Source organism: Lonchura striata, chromosome Z (genome assembly GCF_046129695.1).
Source record: "Lonchura striata isolate bLonStr1 chromosome Z, bLonStr1.mat, whole genome shotgun sequence".
Lineage (NCBI taxonomy): Eukaryota > Metazoa > Chordata > Aves > Passeriformes > Estrildidae > Lonchura > Lonchura striata.
Genome location: NC_134642.1, coordinates 20,364,585 through 20,382,018, shown reverse-complemented (window position 1 = coordinate 20,382,018; position 17,434 = coordinate 20,364,585). Strand labels below are relative to the sequence as shown.

General features: G+C 36.6%; 1 protein-coding gene across 16 annotated transcripts in view; it reads left to right on the top strand.

The window, feature by feature from the left end:
- The window catches only part of MPDZ (multiple PDZ domain crumbs cell polarity complex component), a 93,931-nt gene extending 80,045 nt beyond the window's left edge, over nucleotides 1-13,886 (top strand). For 15 of the 16 annotated variants that reach the window (XM_021525556.3, XM_021525555.3, XM_021525571.2 and 12 more), the window contains 12 exons: nucleotides 682-827; nucleotides 1,144-1,227; nucleotides 1,331-1,524; nucleotides 1,778-1,925; nucleotides 5,260-5,346; nucleotides 6,659-6,755; nucleotides 7,402-7,445; nucleotides 8,498-8,620; nucleotides 9,399-9,503; nucleotides 9,622-9,734; nucleotides 10,754-10,877; nucleotides 11,628-13,886. In XM_021525556.3, the coding sequence (XP_021381231.2) occupies nucleotides 682-827; nucleotides 1,144-1,227; nucleotides 1,331-1,524; nucleotides 1,778-1,925; nucleotides 5,260-5,346; nucleotides 6,659-6,755; nucleotides 7,402-7,445; nucleotides 8,498-8,620; nucleotides 9,399-9,503; nucleotides 9,622-9,734; nucleotides 10,754-10,877; nucleotides 11,628-11,774 (1,412 nt within the window). In that variant the 3' untranslated portion in view covers nucleotides 11,775-13,886. The remainder of the gene's footprint in view (nucleotides 1-681; nucleotides 828-1,143; nucleotides 1,228-1,330; nucleotides 1,525-1,777; nucleotides 1,926-5,259; nucleotides 5,347-6,658; nucleotides 6,756-7,401; nucleotides 7,446-8,497; nucleotides 8,621-9,398; nucleotides 9,504-9,621; nucleotides 9,735-10,753; nucleotides 10,878-11,627) is intronic. The other variant, XM_021525557.2, reaches the window with a different exon arrangement.
- The last annotated feature ends 3,548 nt before the right edge of the window (nucleotides 13,887-17,434 follow it).

Sequence of the window (17,434 nt, the reverse complement as noted above, 5' to 3'; positions counted from 1 at the left end):
GCACTGAGCTGTCTCCTGCATTTCTAATATTTCCAGATTACATATTCATATATGTATAAAGCATAGTGCCCCCATACTGAAGACTTACCTCTTGGCTTCCTATTGTAGAGGCAGGAGGATGAAAGGATTTTCTCCTCCATCTCAGACATGCAGCAGGTGCCTCTGTTGTGGTTGTCTAGAACTAATGAAAGGAATTCCTTCGGGTGAGGGAGAAAAGTAATAACATTTTTTTGTGGAAAAAGAGGATGGTTGAGACTGTCATGCCATTTATGACTAGCCACATTTGGCTCTTCTCTTTCAGAGTGGAGAGTCAAGGTGTTCCTGATGGATGATATTCATTGGTTAAGCAAGATACTTCTAAGTTAATAATAACTCAAGTGATGCACACATCATATAGGTGTATAAATTAAGTTCTATCCTAAATAGAATATGTTGTGTATAATATCTGCTTTGGCTGTCCAGACTATAAGCAAACCAAAAACTACAGGGGGCATGGCAAATAAAGCTACAGGATAATACTTCTCGGAGGAGAAGGGAGAATTGGTAGCATCAGTCTCTGTGGATCAGCTGTTCAGTTACTGCTATATAGCTGTCAGTGAACTCTGAAAAATGCTGTTTTAAAGTCACTTTCCTAATACTGAACTCTGTTACTGTAACTAGGGTGTTTTATTGTTGTTTTAGATGCAAGCAGGTCTTCAACTCCAGCCATGTTAACCTCTGACCCAGCTACTTGTCCCATCATTCCTGGATGTGAAACAACTATTGATATCTCCAAAGGGCGGACTGGTCTTGGTCTGAGCATTGTTGGAGGAGCAGACACTTTGCTGGTTAGTTGGAAAAATATATGTGTTTCTCATGTGAAATAACAGTAATGAAAATAAAGTCCGATGGAAGAGATTTTTTGTTATTTGTTTCTAAAGCATTTATAAAAAGACACAAAAGAAACAAAAATAAGAAAAAAGATCTTTCCAAATTAAAAGTATAAATGAGCTTAGTAAATATTTTGGTCATTTTTTCATTATGCATCTAACTTGCATGCCATCTGACTTTTCACGGATGAATTATAGTAGCAATTTTCAGTTACTTGTGGTTCAAAATGGTAGTTGTTCTTTCAACATGCAATTTTGATGTTTTTGTTGACAGGGAGCAATCATTATCCATGAGGTATATGAAGAAGGAGCAGCATCTAAAGATGGACGACTGTGGGCTGGTGATCAGATACTAGAGGCATGGTGATTTCTTTGGTTGTTTTTGTTTTCATTGTTGGCTAAGCTTTTTGTATTTGTCTGCTGGAAGGTGCACAATTTACCATTGTACACTTTCATTGCAGGTGAATGGAATTGACCTCAGGAATGCCACACATGATGAAGCCATTAATGTCCTCCGTCAGACACCCCAAAAAGTTCGTCTGACTGTGTACAGAGATGAAGCCCAATACAAGGAGGAAGACATGTATGATGTGCTGAATATAGAGCTCCAGAAGAAGCCTGGTAAAGGCCTTGGGCTGAGTATTGTTGGGAAAAGGTATGTAATGTACCTGGAGATGTACCTGTCTGGAACTTGCTTATGTTTCTTTGTGATGTGGTGCTCAGATCTTGTAGGCTTGAAGGCCATATGTGTTAATTTTGTATTTAAGCTAACCAGTCTTCCCTCAAGGAACTAAGCCAGTGTTATTCAACAGAAAAATGAGACAATGTTTATTTGTGTTCCCAATAGTAAGCCATAAACATGACCATCAAACAATACTTGAATGTAAAATTTGTGTGTGTATTTACAGAAATGACACAGGTGTGTTTGTGTCAGACATTGTCAAAGGAGGAATAGCAGATACAGATGGGAGATTGATGCAAGGAGACCAGATATTGACAGTGAATGGAGAAGATGTCCGAAATGCTAACCAGGAGGCTGTTGCAGCTTTGCTAAAGGTATTGGGAAAAGAGAAGATGGATAAGAGTGAAAAATTGAAATCAAGTTTTTTGAAAGCTTTAACTTTATTCAAACTGACAGCAGCCTGTTCTGAGATGTCAGTGAGATGACTTGGGGTTCCAAATTTATGCTTCCTGAAATCTAGAGCATTCAGATTTTGATACTTTGCCTGATAAAACGGGGAATAGTGGTGGTGCAGAAAGCTGTATATTTATGAACATTGGGCTTTAAGAAGATCTTTATAGAATGCCATCACCTAGAACAACCGAAAACTTAACACTGTATTTTGTCAAACACTCTGGTAGCTGGTTGACTGTTTCACATTTTCAGAAAGATACACAGAACTGACTTCAAATGTGGAATTCAGCAGAGTAGTCGTGCTAAAAATGACTACTTTCATAGTTTGTTTACAAGGGCCTGTAGTGGATATGGTAGAGGATATGTAGAGATATGTAGAGGATATGGTTGCAAACCAAAAGAGTAAGTTTGATTAGTCGTTAGGCAGAAATTCTTTAATGAGAGGATGGTGAGGCACTGGAATAGGATGCCCAGAGAAGGGGTGGATGCCCTATCTCTGGAAGTGTACAAGGCCAGGTTGGATTGGTCTCTAAGTAACCTAGTCTACTAGGAGACATTAGTCTTTTTTTTAATTGTGAATGTCTTGTGTTGCCTTACATCCATTAAATAATACAATGGGTTTTTCAGTGACCAAGATTTTGGTATAAAAAACTGCTTTCACAGAGTTTGCTGAAGTAACTACCTGCAGCTCTTGGAGCCAACCTATTCTTGATCATTTTTTTTTTCTGATATCCTTCCCCTATTTGCAAATCAGAATGAAGTCAGATATATAATATTTCCTGTAGTCTGCCAGGAAACCCAGCTGGTTAACCACCTTGTCTCTTTTTCCATCCAGAGTTTTGAGACATGCTGCATGGCAAGGATTCCACTGAGTCAGCATTTTCAATGGAAAACTAATTCACTGGAAAAAAATTAGCAGATGATAATTATACCATCACTTAGATACATAGGCACATGGTCAGGCTTCTTAACACTCACATTCAAAGGTATATATTTCCAGATCTTGAACAGGTCCTTGAGGTTTTGGATTTATTGGAAAGCAGGCATCCTGGGGGAGAGCAGTGGTCAGAAAGGGAGATAGGAGGGCTTCTGAATTTTCATCTTGTGCCCATTAGTGAGAATGCCAGAACAGGATATATGTCGTGACACTGAACCTATTAGTATACTCTTCTTTGGTTATAAGACTTTTCCCTTTTTATATGATAGGTTTTAAATTTTATTTAAGAACACAGCATTTATTCTTTGTATGCTGTACCTCTCTGAATAAAAATGCCTTTTTATGTGGGAAATTTCTTTCATTTTGAGAAGCCTTTTGGAGTATCTAATTGATTCCACTTATCATTCATGTATTCAAGTACTTCATCATTGCTCAGTAGCACTTGTAGTGAATTGTCATAGCCCTGAGAAATGGGCTTTTAAAATACCTTAGACATACTATTGTTAATAATTATTTTGTTCACGTAGTATAAGTGGAATAAAACATGGTCACTCACATATAGGCAGTCAGTGTTTTCTCTTCAGGTATCCATTCACTTTTCATTCAGAATGGAGAGTAGGATCTAGAGTGAATTGTCTTGAACTGCCTAAAATGTACTTTGCTAGAAAATTATTTATAATCTTTGGAAGATTTCTGTGTATTTTAAGTAGAATGAGACAAATAGACTGTGTCATCAGTCTGAGAATTCTGTCTGTTCTTGCAGTGTTTCTTTTGAAGTATCCCCTAAAGTATGGGAAAAAACTATCAGCTTTTTTCCTCACTAAACTTATTGGATCTATCAAATGGAAGAATTTAGGAACAGAGAGAAAGGTGTAGTAAAACTAAATGGGAATTGATTTATTCATGAGTCCCATTGGAAAGTGTTACCTCCTACTTTCATACATAACTTTAAAATCTCATTTGTGAGTTTGTGCATTTGTGAGAATGTGGAAATTTTAGGTACATATTTCCTCAATTTTCCACTTTGAATAAGAGTTGTCCATATAGTTTAATATGACTAATTCATACAAGCAAAGAAGAATTTTTTTTGCTCTGGTTTTGCCTGAGCTTTGATCAAGTCTTTTCCAGGGCATTGAGAAGTCAACATTATTTATAAAATAAAAAATTATTTAATAAATTATTTTTGTTAATAAATAATAAATCTTTTTTAAATAAAAGTAATAAATGTTTTTTAGTGTCATTCCTAAGAGAATAGCAACAGAGTATGAGGTATTGAAACTTCGTTTGAATTGATATGTCTGGTTGGTTTTGATATATTGGCCTATTACTATGGATTTTTCTGACAAATGGATGAATCTGTTTTAGGATTATAAAGTTAAAACATGACAAGTAAAGTCAAACTCATTTATTATTAAATTATTTGAATGCAGAAGTTTCCACTGACAACTTCCCAATGAAAGAAAAAAATCAAAATAACAAAAAACCTGAAATTTCTGTATTAACACATTGCAGATCGATTCCTTCTCTTGACACTACTTGTATTATGTTGAAAGTATAATTATCTTAGCCTTGTGGTAATAACTTTTCCCTTATTTCAAATAATGTCTTGATATTCAAATACTTAATTGCAGGGTGAATTTTCTCCTGAGACATGCATTTTATGTAGACATTGAATACCCAACAGAGTAGTTACAATCTTAAAGGTTAGTGAAAGAACTTTCCAATGTGCATTCAGTCCATATCATCCAGCTTATTGCTGGAAGTCAGATGCAGAAAGTTCACTTAAACTATAGAAGTTTAGGAAATTTTCTGCCCAAAATTTCTTAGTTATGTTGGTGTCTATCCAGACTAACAGATCATTTCAAAAGTTTGGGAGAGATGAGTTAGTTCTAGTTTAATTGCCATATTCTCAGTCATATCAAGAGAAATAATGATTAAGACTTCAAGGTGTTACACTGGTTTGGGTTTATATTGTAAAAATTGTATGTTGACATTGCAGTTCAGAAGCTATTCCTTATTAAGTGTAATGTAATGGAATTATTCCTCTTGTATGATTTTTATGTCTGCACTGTAATACTGATTATCCAGTACTAAAAATGTATCCTGCTTAGTATTGAGTACTATGGTGTACTTTGTGTGTGTCACTGGTCCTGCCAGGAACTCTATCTGCAAAGTGCTCATTTCAGGATTGCTAGTCCATGGGGTTTTTTTCCATCTGTCCATGTGTTTTTTTCTTCACTCTCTAGAAAGTCACTTAAATATTGTAGGTTGTAGTCTTGTAGACAGAAGAGATATGTTACAAGTAACCATTTCTTTAGTGTTCCTTAGGTACGGTGAGACTAGAGGTTGGAAGAATAAAAGCTGGGCCATTTCACTCTGAAAGGAGGACATCTCAGAGCAGCCAGGTATGTAACTACAAAACTGGTTAGTTAGGAGAAATAATGTTAAATAATGAAAGCAAATAGAAAGATCAGTTTTGTTATGACAATTATTTTTCACATGCCTGATCCAAGATGAAAAAAATTTTTCAGCTCTTCAGTAGCCATTTTATATATTCAGTGTAGCAAATTGTATCTGTTATAGTCAGGATCCAGCCAAAACTATAATCCAGAAATGACTGTACTCCAGGCTCCAGCTTGGATGCATAGAGAGCTCCAATTCTCATCAATACCAGAAGAAGTTAGAGTCAACTTTACATGTCATAGTTACTGCCAGAATAGTTCGCATGCAGTGGATTATTGCTTCAGTAAGCTTAGAGAATTTTTCCATTCCTGCATGTCCTTACTGTAATCTCAATTTCCAGAAGCAGGAAACCTGTGCTCTTTCCATCAGACTTCTCTTTTTATTTTATTGTTGGTCTGATGGTGAATTGTTAGAACCTCACATCAATTTCTGTATTTGAAAGCATGTTCCATAGCATAGTAGCTTGCACTGTGATTCTATCCAGTAGGAGCTACTGGAAAGCTCACAAATTACCTTAACTTCCTTTGGTTGTGAAGTGGGAATGAAAATTATCAAGTATTAAATATAAATAATTTTAAGACATAATTAAAATCCAAGTGAGGAGTTTAAGACTAGATAAAACTGACATTTTAGGATCTCTTCAGAATTAGTATTGCTAAACAGCATGGAAACTTGCTGGTCTTATTCTAAGATGCAGTTCACAGTGTTGAATGTTTTGAAGAGTGTGTCACAGTCAGTGAACTATTCTCACTAGGAACCATGTTGTTCCCATACTTGCCCTTCAAGTATAGTGAAAAATCTTCCTGGAAATTGTGCAGGTCAAGTTGAGTGGAGAACCTAATCTTTGTTGCAGCTGATACAGTAGCTGAACATTTGAGAGCCCACATGAGGATGTACTTGTATCTGTCTTTTGTATTCTGTCCTTACTGTGGCACTTGTAGCTAACTTGAAATAAAAGATCTCTATAAGGTGATAGGAGGTGCAAATACCAGGACCTTGTTGGCCCTCAGAAGAAGCACTTCAAAGCTTTGCATGGGATTGTAGAAATACAGCCACTGTTGGTCTAATGATGCTTCAAAAAAGAGCTATCTACAGTGACCAAAAAATTTGTGGAGTTCTCCGACTCAGTTTTAACTGGGCACAGAAAAAATAAAATACTGAAGAAAATAAAATTAATACAGTGAGTTACAGTTTTACTTTTAGTAGCTGTGTCAGTGGAGCTCCTCTCTAATCCCACTCTAACACTGTGTGCAGGTCAGTGAAGGAAGTGGCAGTCTCTCATCGTTCAGTTTCCCAGTTTCTGGGTCCGGTGCACCCGAGGTCTTTGAAAGTGGCCTAAAGAGGCATACCAGTAAGTTGGAGAGTTTTTTGGTGCTTTCAGTATTTTCTACATGTGAACTGGTCGCTGAGATCTTTCTGTTAAAATGTTATAACTATGTGATGTAGGCCTCAAAGTGATTCCTTATTCAGTAAAACACTGTAGAAGCGATTACTGTTCAATACATCATATATATCTTATAGTAGCTTCTTATAAAATAAACTAGCAACTTCTTACGTAAGCAGTTTAGATATTGACAATCTAAGTTTAGCCATAATTTTTTATTTAATCTAAATACAGTATATGACAAGCTGTTTCATTCATGGAAATCCAGATACATGTGGAATAGCTGTCTCATGCTTAAATTTAGAACAAAATTATTTCTGATCAAAGTATTGCTAGAAAAGAATGTTTTTTTTTTTCTATTCCATTTGAGCTTAGCAGTTTTATTCTAGAAGTTATTTAAATGGAGAAAATGGTTGATTCTTTCACCTATTCTAGAAGTATTTCCATCCAATTATTGTAATGATGGCCACTATCAAAATCAGAGTAAAATATACATAACAAACAAACAGAAAATTAGTATAATCATAGTGATTTGAATGACTTTATTGACAAAGTTTTCTAGGATTGCTAGTTTAACTATTTTTTTTTAAATTTATCTTAATTCATTTGACAGCAGCTTCTGAAATACAGGGACTAAGAACAGTTGAAATAAAAAAGGTAAGTTGTAACATGCAGTGGCATGTATCAAGAATAGGTTTTGTAGATGACTTCAATAGGTGTCTTTACAGAATTAAAGAAGTCTAGGCATATTCATTGTTTTAAGAAAGGAACAGGAAATTAATTTGTCTGTCTTTTCAGTTCAGGACTGTATGATCTCCACTGCCTATATTTTTACATAAAGTAATGTGACTTATGTTATCATGCTTTATGAGTTGTGTTGAAAGGAAAAGAAGGAAGAGATACTGGGACCTAGTTTTATTGTTACCAGATAGAGTTAAATGCAGACTCTGTTGTGGTAAAGTCAGGGGAATTGTACCAAAGTTGGAAGGCTGTTTTTTTTTGGTGTTTGATATTTTTCTTCACACATATTTTTAATGAGTAGGTTCTTGCATGACAGCTGCCAGGTTTTCAAGTGTCAACTTTAGTCACCTTCATTATGTGTGTGAGCTTAGTTACAAACTGCATCTTATTTTCCATAATATTTATATTTATTTGTGTTTGCTTGGCATCTAGTTCACTTGATTACACGGATTGTATTCAGCCATTCTTTTTACAGTAGAATCTGCAAATAGCAATTTGCAATGGCAGTTTTTACAGTGGTGTGGGTGTGGTACAGTGGTAAGCAGCTGTACATGCTCTTCAACATTTGGGCACAAGGGGGAGCATAAAGATTAATTCTAGTCTTCAGAAGATTCATAACAGGATATAGACAGTACTGAGGGCAGCAGTCCTATCTCATTGGTTTTCCTTGCTCAGAACTCTATGCTGACATTAAGAGTCAGATGCTGAATTCTGTAATTATTTAATTTGGTTAAGATAAAACACACAATGAAATTGGCAAATTTTCACCTGCCACTGAGAAGAAAAAACATCCATTCTGGTGTCTGCTTTCTTGAGGTGATGCAAAGCATATAAACTTAAAAACTGGCTTGACACAATAATTCTAATCATCATAATATAGGGGGTTTAGCCATCTTTTGAGGTAAGGCTACAGTTCTCTGTGTTTTTCTTTCCAGAAAAATCTAATCTTTTTTTCATTACTATAACAGAACCCTACAGATTCCCTAGGAGTGAGCATTGCTGGAGGTGTAGGAAGTCCTCTTGGAGATGTTCCTATATTTATTGCCATGATGCACCCAAATGGAGTTGCAGCCCAGACTCAGAAATTAAGAGTAAGTTAATTGTTAAGAAGGCTGTAAAGATTGCATGGGTAATATGATTACTCTAGACAGTCAGTAAACCAGCAGTTCACTGATACAGTCATAAGTGCTTCTGGCTCTGGAAAGGATTCTTGCTGCTTGGATTGATGAAAAAGGAACTCAGATAGCAGGGGAAAGTTTAATTGGTGACACGTGCTAACTTAAGAAAGGAGGTCCTAAAGCAGTCTTGGATCTTAGAGTTAGCCAGCTTGTGAAAATTAAAAGCATAGAAAGTGGTTCAGAAGGATGTGTTCTATAAACAAGTACCACTGGTGAGTGTAGTGGTCATTCCTGCAAAGGTATGCAGTCTGTTTTGTCTCTCATGCTTCCTATGCTTAGGATAGAGAGAGTACATATTATGCTCTGAGTCAGAGTGGGAGATTTTATCTGAAGCTATACTTAAATGTGTGCTGTATCCAATCTGCATAAAAGGTGGTTGAATTTGACACAGGTTTCTTGGAAAATGTTATTTCAAGGTGAAACCAAACAGAATCTCTTACGATAATTTGCTACATCAGTCTGCCTGTCTTCAGGTGACATGCAAAATTCATCTCTGTTTTTTAACGTATATTTCTAGAGTTTTAGGATCAGTTCTGTAAAGCATCAGTACTTTTTACATGGATTTCACTCAACCGGTATAGTTTGCTAATACTGATGTTGAATTACCTACGTTTTTCATAGTTCTGCTATTGTTGAAAGTGACAAATAAATCAATGTAGCTAAGTTAGATTTTCTACATTTTCTTCTGTAGGTTGGGGACAGGATTGTTAGCATCTGTGGAACATCTACCGAGGGCATGACTCATTCCCAAGCTGTTAATATCTTAAAAAATGCTTCAGGCACTATTGAGTTGCAGGTAAAAAAATCCTCAGTGACATTTTGAACATTTTCTGAATATTGTTTAGCCAGCTGCTACATTGAACTATTTTAGTGTCAGCATTCTTCTATCACTGATTCCCAACCTCTCTTCCTAGGTTGTAGCCGGAGGAGAAGTGAGTGTTATAACTGGTCAGCAGCAGGATCCACCTATCCCCAGTCTTTCATTTGCTGGACTAACTTCAACTGGCATTTTTCAGGATGATTTAGGGTCAGTAACTATAGAATGTACAGCCTCTGTAGCCTGTTACTTTAGATGATAATCAGCCTATAAACCTTTACAAATTCTAGCAAATAATGGGTGACAGTTTTGGCTTAATAATCATGATAAACATATTTGCTATACATGAGGCCTGTGGGCCATAGGTCCTTTTCTGTTTTTCATTATGCAATTTGCTGTGGTGCATTTTTTTTTTTTTACTTTCTGTAGACTTGTTATGTAAACTGATTTCTTCTACAGCCTCAATTGTTTCACTAAGATTGGGTAGCTAGGATTAATTGACACACCCAGAAATTCTCTTTCCACTGTTGTGTCTATGTTTCTGTTGTTTGCTGTCTAGTGCTGGGCTATCAGGAGTATCAGATGTTTCTGGTATGCAAGGTATACCGATTCTGGTATTCTGCAAGGTGCATTATGTAAACAAGTTTTGTGTCAAACTCTGTCATAAATCTGAGACATTTTTGCTTTTAGGAAAGGGGAAAGAGAAGAAATATTTAGCCACATACCTACTTTGAAAAGTAGAATTCCAAAATTTCTTACTATCAAAGTATATGTGGGGATATACACCTATAAATGATCTGTATAATAAACACACACATACAAATACACAGTCATTTATTAGGAGAGAAGCAATTAAACCTTAATAGTATGAACTATTTGAGCTAATTTTAGACATTACAGGATTTTTCAAGTAGATGTTAGGTAATCTGGAAATACTGGCAATGCCTCTCTAGTTCACTACTAAGCACTGTTGGTGGCACATGGCAGTCATAAATATGCCTTGAGCTATGTATTTGAAATAGCTACTTTTGTATAATAATATAATAATAATTGGGTAGTTTACAGAGTTTTACATTAACTGAAATAGCCAGTTACTTATAACAAAAGTATTTGTAGTTATAGTGGAAAGAGAAATGTATCAGTTAGCTTAAGAGAAGTAATGTTTTTTGTTAAATATTCTCTATGTTAAATCTGAAGTTCAGGCAAAATACTCTTTTCCCTTTACTTAGACCTCCTCAGTACAAGACCATTACTCTGGACAGAGGACCAGACGGCCTTGGCTTTAGTATTGTAGGTGGCTATGGCAGTCCCCATGGAGACTTACCCATTTATGTGAAGACAGTATTTGCAAAGGTAGGTGGAAATTTGTTCAATCAATCCATTTATTAGTTCACTGCAGTTATTGTTCTAAATCTTGGCCTGGGTTTGCAGTCAAAAGAATGTTACAGTTACTCACAGCTTTTCCTTTTTAGTGCAAAGGCTGATCAAAATATGCTTGCAGCATTTGAAGGCTGTGATCTTCAAAAGATTGAGAATTTCCATATACATGACTCAGCCTATCGACAGTCTTGTCCACCTCTCAAGACTGAAATTGTGTAATTGGGAAAAAAGCTCCCTTGCCTTGTATTTAGAGTGTGTTTACTATGGGTAATAGAGGGAAATGTTTTATTGAACTCAGAGAAGTTCAGACGCTGACCTAGATTTGATAACTTGGATGGCTCTAGGAAACAACAGAGAGTCAGAGAAAACTGGAATAATGAATGCTAAATTTTTAAGATACATGAAAGTATAAAGCTGCCTTTTACACCACTTGGTGAAAAGTTCTGCAGGTCTTGAAAATGTTATTTTTATAGTACTAGGGTTTAAACCTTACACTAGCTGGATAAACAGGGTTAAGGGAACCAAACAATCATGTAGTTCCAATTTCTAGATGTGGAACTTAGACTGGGCAGGACGTACTGCAAAATTGGCAGTCTTCTCAACAATTGTCTTTATCTGTATCCCTGAAAACCAAAAATGTTGCATGAGGTTTTCTTTTCAGTACTGTATGTCAGGAAGAAAAAGAAATGCATGAGTCTGCAGTTACTTGTTTTATCGTTCCAGGGTGCAGCAGCAGAAGATGGACGCCTCAAGAGGGGGGATCAAATCATTGCTGTGAATGGGCAGAGTTTAGAAGGGGTGACCCATGAGGAAGCAGTTGCTATTCTGAAAAGGACAAAAGGAACAGTCACTTTGACTGTGTTGTCATGAACTGGCTTCCTGACAAGCTAGGGTCAATAAGACAATATTGTTTACTTTCCACATAGTAAAGAGAATGGAAATGTTTATGTAGTCTTCTTGCTCTTTCAGCCTTACAGGACTATGTTACAACTGTGTTACTGAAGAAAAGTAGCAGTTAACCATATTTTCATTTACATTAGAAGTTCTTCTCTTCCTGTCAAAACACTGCGATGAAGTTATGTTGACAGTGGAAACACATGGATATTTTTCCTATTAGTAAGTCACCATGAAAAAAAATGTCATTAATAACCACACAAGAAAACTGAAAATGTTTTGGGAAGAGACTTTGCCTATTTGAATAATGTTGGGAAAATGATAAATTCACCAAGTCAGCATGGAGGTTGCAGGGGTAGCAATAGTCAGAAAACAGGAATAAGGTTATTGAAGAAAGAAAATATTACTAAAACAGGGATTTGGAAGATAAGTGGAAATGTATGTAATCTGGAGGCAGATGGGTAATAGACTAGATGGTTCTTTGGAACTAGATGATTTTTAAGGTTCCTTTCAACCCAAACTGTTCAATGGCTGTATTATTTCACAATGCTAAATAGAACTAGTCTGGCAACTTGGGGGGATTTTTTTGCTTGTCTTTTTGTGTGTTTAAAGTTTTCTAAGAGATGGTGTATCTGGAAAAAAAAAAAAAAAAAAAGAACAGTTTAACTTGGCTTAGATTTGAGGGTTTCATTATGTTGGCAGCAGGGGGGTGTGTTGGTGGTCATGACAGTGGTTTTGGTTTTTGTTTGTTTGTTTTGTATGTGGGTTTTGTGGGACTTGTGCTCAGGGCTGAAAAATCCATTACTAGTGGAAACTATTCCTGGTGATTGAGAATGCCCAGAAACTGCGGTATTAGAAGAACTAGACTTTTAAAATAGGAATATTTTATAGTTTTTATGGGTAAAAACAACTTTTCTAATATGAAGTATCTGTAAGGAAAGGTATTCTCTTTGAACATGCACCACCACATACAGGGTCAGTACAGATATTTCTGCGAGCTGCTTGCATCAGAGCTGTGAACAAACCTCTCAGAGTAGCTCTCCTTAGCTGCCAGCAGATGTTTGGATATTGCCAGTGTGGAAGGAGTTGACATTAATGGTGTTGCTGCCATTATCACTAGCAGCTAAGATAGAATCCTCTTTGAACTGAAGAGGCATACAACCAGGAGTCATGGGTTGAGGATGGGTAAAGACCTGAAAATGCCTCAGCTGAGGTGAATAGTAAGACAATAGTGAGGGTTTGCATCAGTAACAAGCAGAAGAGGAGCTTTGACAGCTACAACTGTTATTTTGGGGATATTAATTTTAGAGGCACAGATAAAAGTATCTAGTAGTACAATGCAACTGCTTGCATTTCTTTGATCAGCAGCATGGTCAATAAATGCATCACTTTCTCATTACTTAAACTTTGTCTAAAAACTGCAGTCAATTAAATACTTAGCTGATTTTATCCTGCCTGCCTTTGCCTGCCACGCTCTTAGGAATCTGGCAAATAAAGCATGCTTTTCCCATGATTTATTTTCCTACAGAAAAATTTAGCTGAGTCTTTTGAGTGAGGAAGATACCAGTCAAACTAGTATGCTATTTAGCAGGAGGATGCTTTGTGTTAATTAGCAAAAATGGAATTTTAGCAAGAAGGCCACTATCTCAACTATCACTTACGAGAAATATGAACTGAAAATGCAGGTCAGGCCATTATTAGGGGATAATACAAAAGACTAGCATTCATTTTAGTGCTTCACAGAAGCGGTATTAGGAGTTTTGTCAAATAGTATTAACAAATTGATAGCTATGTGTAAGTGAATTAACAGAAAAAAACCCACTCTTTGTCTTTTTAAGTATTCTAGAAGTTACATTGTGGTAGGCTAAGATGCAGTAAACTAAATGGAACCATTGCAGGATGCTGCTGTTATTGAACTGCTTTTGTACTTATTCTTTGCATAAAGTGAAAAATGCTTACATTAGAGTATGTAAAGTCACTTTAAATAGCATCTATATTTGTAACAGAAGTAGTGTACAGCTATTTTGTTACTGCTCTTGTGTCACAATGGGGGATTTAAATTAATAAACTTCAAACTGCCATGATGAAGTTCTGGGTGTGTTACTAGTTGCTTTGCATGCTTACATTATTTATTCTGTTGCAAAAGATTAATTCAAAACAATTTAATAATGTAAACCTTAAAGCATGTGCTAAAAACTGATTTTTTTTAAAAATGTTATCTTAACTTGCAAACTCTCAAATTCATGAAACTGTGAAGCTGCCTTGTGTGGCAGGCACATTTCTCTCTCTCTCAGGATTTTTCATTGAGGTGCACGGAGAGAAATGGGCCTGCCACAATCTTGCTTTTTTGTAACAAAGCATTAATCGTTGTTTAAAAAACATTCCTTGAGGCATGGGATGTGCCATGAGGGACAAAAATAGTGGGCCATGGGGCTTGGGGCTCAGAGAACAGGCTTTCTCCCAAGCCCATGCCAGGAAACTGTTGCCTGACCACTGTTTAGTGGCTGCCACACACTGGACCATGTAGTAATAGACTTTTCAGGCTTAGAATGTTTGGTTTCCTTTATCATTTTGTATGCACAACTTTCCAGTCAGAGGAGTGTAGGGAGCGCTGTGCTCCAGGACGGCTTAGATGAATGGAGACAAGAGATCTCTGAAGGCTGCTCTTGGGATATCAGGTTTATTAGGGATGGAGAAAGGTCTTGCTTGGAGCTGCCAGATGCAGCACATGGCAAGACCTGAGGGGATGGGGGAGGGAAGAGACAAGAGGATGCTCTAGGAGAGGGTGGAGGTCCTGAGAGGGGGGAAGATCTAAGAGAGGGCAAGTCTCGCCCCTCGGAGCCCCCTTTTCAGAGGGCTTCAAGGTGGGCTGGAACAAGGCTCGTGCCAACGGGGTTACAGCACTTGATGTTTTAGGGGAGGGTTACAGATGTGGAGTAAACCATACATTTTGGGGGTGAGATGGAACAGTCCACTTGACCCCTGGACCCATCCGTAGGCAAGGGCATTGTCCGGCTAGCTGGGAGGATTGTTCTCATCCTGGCTGTACTGTTTATGAATAATTATATTTATCCATCCTTCCCAACACAGGACTTAGTCCTGTAAGGTGCTAGGTACTGTGGCCCAGTTCTACCAAGTTTTATGGTATTAGTTACATTTTTTCCATCTTATTGTGTTACAAGTTTGGAAGTGTCTGGCCTCTTAAAGGCTCCATCCCATTGTCTGGTCAGATACCCAGTCCTTTTTTTTATCTCTCAGCTATTTATTGCTAAGCAGTAATCTGAGTGGCATTAATGAAAAGCTCTTTAATTTTAGAGCGGTGTTAATGAAAAGGACTGTCACCTTTTGAAAGCATGGGTCTGAATAAAGGACAGATGATTCATAGGAATGCACATATTTCATTTCTTGACAATGAGCAGGTATCATTGGCATGGCTGTTTTTCTGTTCATTCTTCTGTTAGATTTTATTTCTGAGTTAGCTTTATGGTAGCAGTAGTATTGTTAATTCTCAGCTGAGAGAAGGGTTGGAATTTAATAGCTATTGCTGATCCACTTTCCTTCACTCTATTCGGTCTGTTTTTATAAGGAAAAAAAAAAAAAGAAACTGTATGTTCCATAGACCTAGATGAAGGAAAAAGTGTAATCCCTATTGTTAAGTATCAAGATGTTTTGTTTTGCTGACAGTGACTTGCAAGTAATGTGGAAGTACTTTGGTTGTTTAATAGTGTTTTGCAAATAAAGCATTACCTCAAAATGGGAGTGACATTGGCAAGGGACATTTGTTAGATTTCTACACACACTTTTTCTTGCTTTTTAAAAACAGTTTGAAGCATCTAAAATATTCCTCTGTAGAGGGCACTTCTGTTTTCAGCTCCAGCTGAAGCTACTAAGAGTAAAGCTTTCACATTCTTTAAAATTTTATTAAAACTGTAAATATTATTAATAGTAAACAATATTGTCCTTAGTCTATTCAATACCTGCAGTGTGGATTTTTCTTTTGTAACATGTCATCATGCATGTCCTCAATAGACATAAAGATCTTTAATATAATATGGTTTATTCCATAGCTGTTGTTGCAGGGTAATGCATTTACTTGTGAAGTTTGGCCACCTGTATTGATGGAAGTGGTAACCATGACAGGTAAGAAGATCCAATTCAAGCACTTGAGAAGAATACACATAGTGGAAAATGATGCCCAAGTAGATTGAAGTTCCTGTGTTCTTATTCTGCTGTCATAAAATCTTCCTAAGCCTTCTACTTCCTGTGAAAATGATTGTTTGAAATGGGTAGAAAAAATGTAGATATTGCTTCTTGTATTTCAGTAGAAAGGAGATTAAACTCTGGTAAGATATTAATTCTAAAAGCTGCCTGAGTTGAAAACAACAGAATTTTCCAAACTAAATTACTAATTTTCAACTGAAGATATTTTTGTTTAGTTATAGCAGCAAGTTGGTTTGTGAAAGTGAGCCAAGCAGGTTTTCACTTACTATTTCACTTCAGACTATTTTCTATTCAGTCCATTGTTTTTGATCTTCATATAGGTAGCTTAAATACATAAATTACATAATAATTACTTTTTTTAAATTACATCAAAGGAGTGTTTGAATCACATACAAAAACAATTTACCTGTTTTTACAAATGCTAGTAGTATGTTGGGTTTTTTAAGTGCTTGCAATTAGATGTCCACTTTCTCTACAGGCAGGCAGACAAAAGAAGGTTTTTCATCTAGGAGGGGAGGTTTTGTATTTGTTAACACTTGTTAGTATTTTCTGGTATTTCAGCCTTTAGAATTTTATTAGTTAAGATTGTACTTTGTTAAGTGAATTCAGTTTAATTAAAACTATGCTTTGACTGACCAAGGTAGACATTATACCTAAAAGGGAGTGAATGTTCTTCTTGAGTATTTCTGTGGGATGTCAGTTACCTTTTTTGAGTTCTGTGCAGCACTGTTCAACAACAGAGTGTCAGTTTGGTCTGTTTCATACCGTTTTGTTCGTGCTCCTCACTGTCCACAGCCACAGAAGAGGTCATGGTACCAGGACTCAGAGAACTGAGGGCATGGGGTTCATTTAAGTTATGCATTATCGGATTTCCACTACTGCAGACCAGTTAGAGGTGAACAAGTTTCTTGTTTGGGCATGTCACACAAGCACTTAGGCTGAGGCCCATGAAAGGTCTTTTCAGGCTGTATCTTTGAAGTACCTCCTCATGACAGGGATGCCAAAGCCACTGTGTCCAACACTTCAAGGTTTCACATTATTGGGAATTTTACAAAAGCATTGGGAGCAGCACCTTGGGTCGTTAAATGGTAATAAGTTGTACTCTCTTTCTGGGAGAATAGTTCTCAAAAACTGTCAAAAACATATACAGTTTGTTTTGACTGAAAAAAATATATTCATTACTTGTTGTTAAATGTGAATATGTCTGTTGGAAGTAGAAAGACCAGTATTGCAAATGAGAGAGACAGACAGACATAGATAGATCTCAATACAGTCCTAATTGTTAAGGCAGCAGATGTTTACTGGAATTCCTGTTTGGGACAGACACCATTGAGGATGGGTGATAACAAAAGATTGTTATATGGGAAAGGTATTAAACTTTGTTACTGTCACCAAGACTAGAAGAAGGGTAAAAG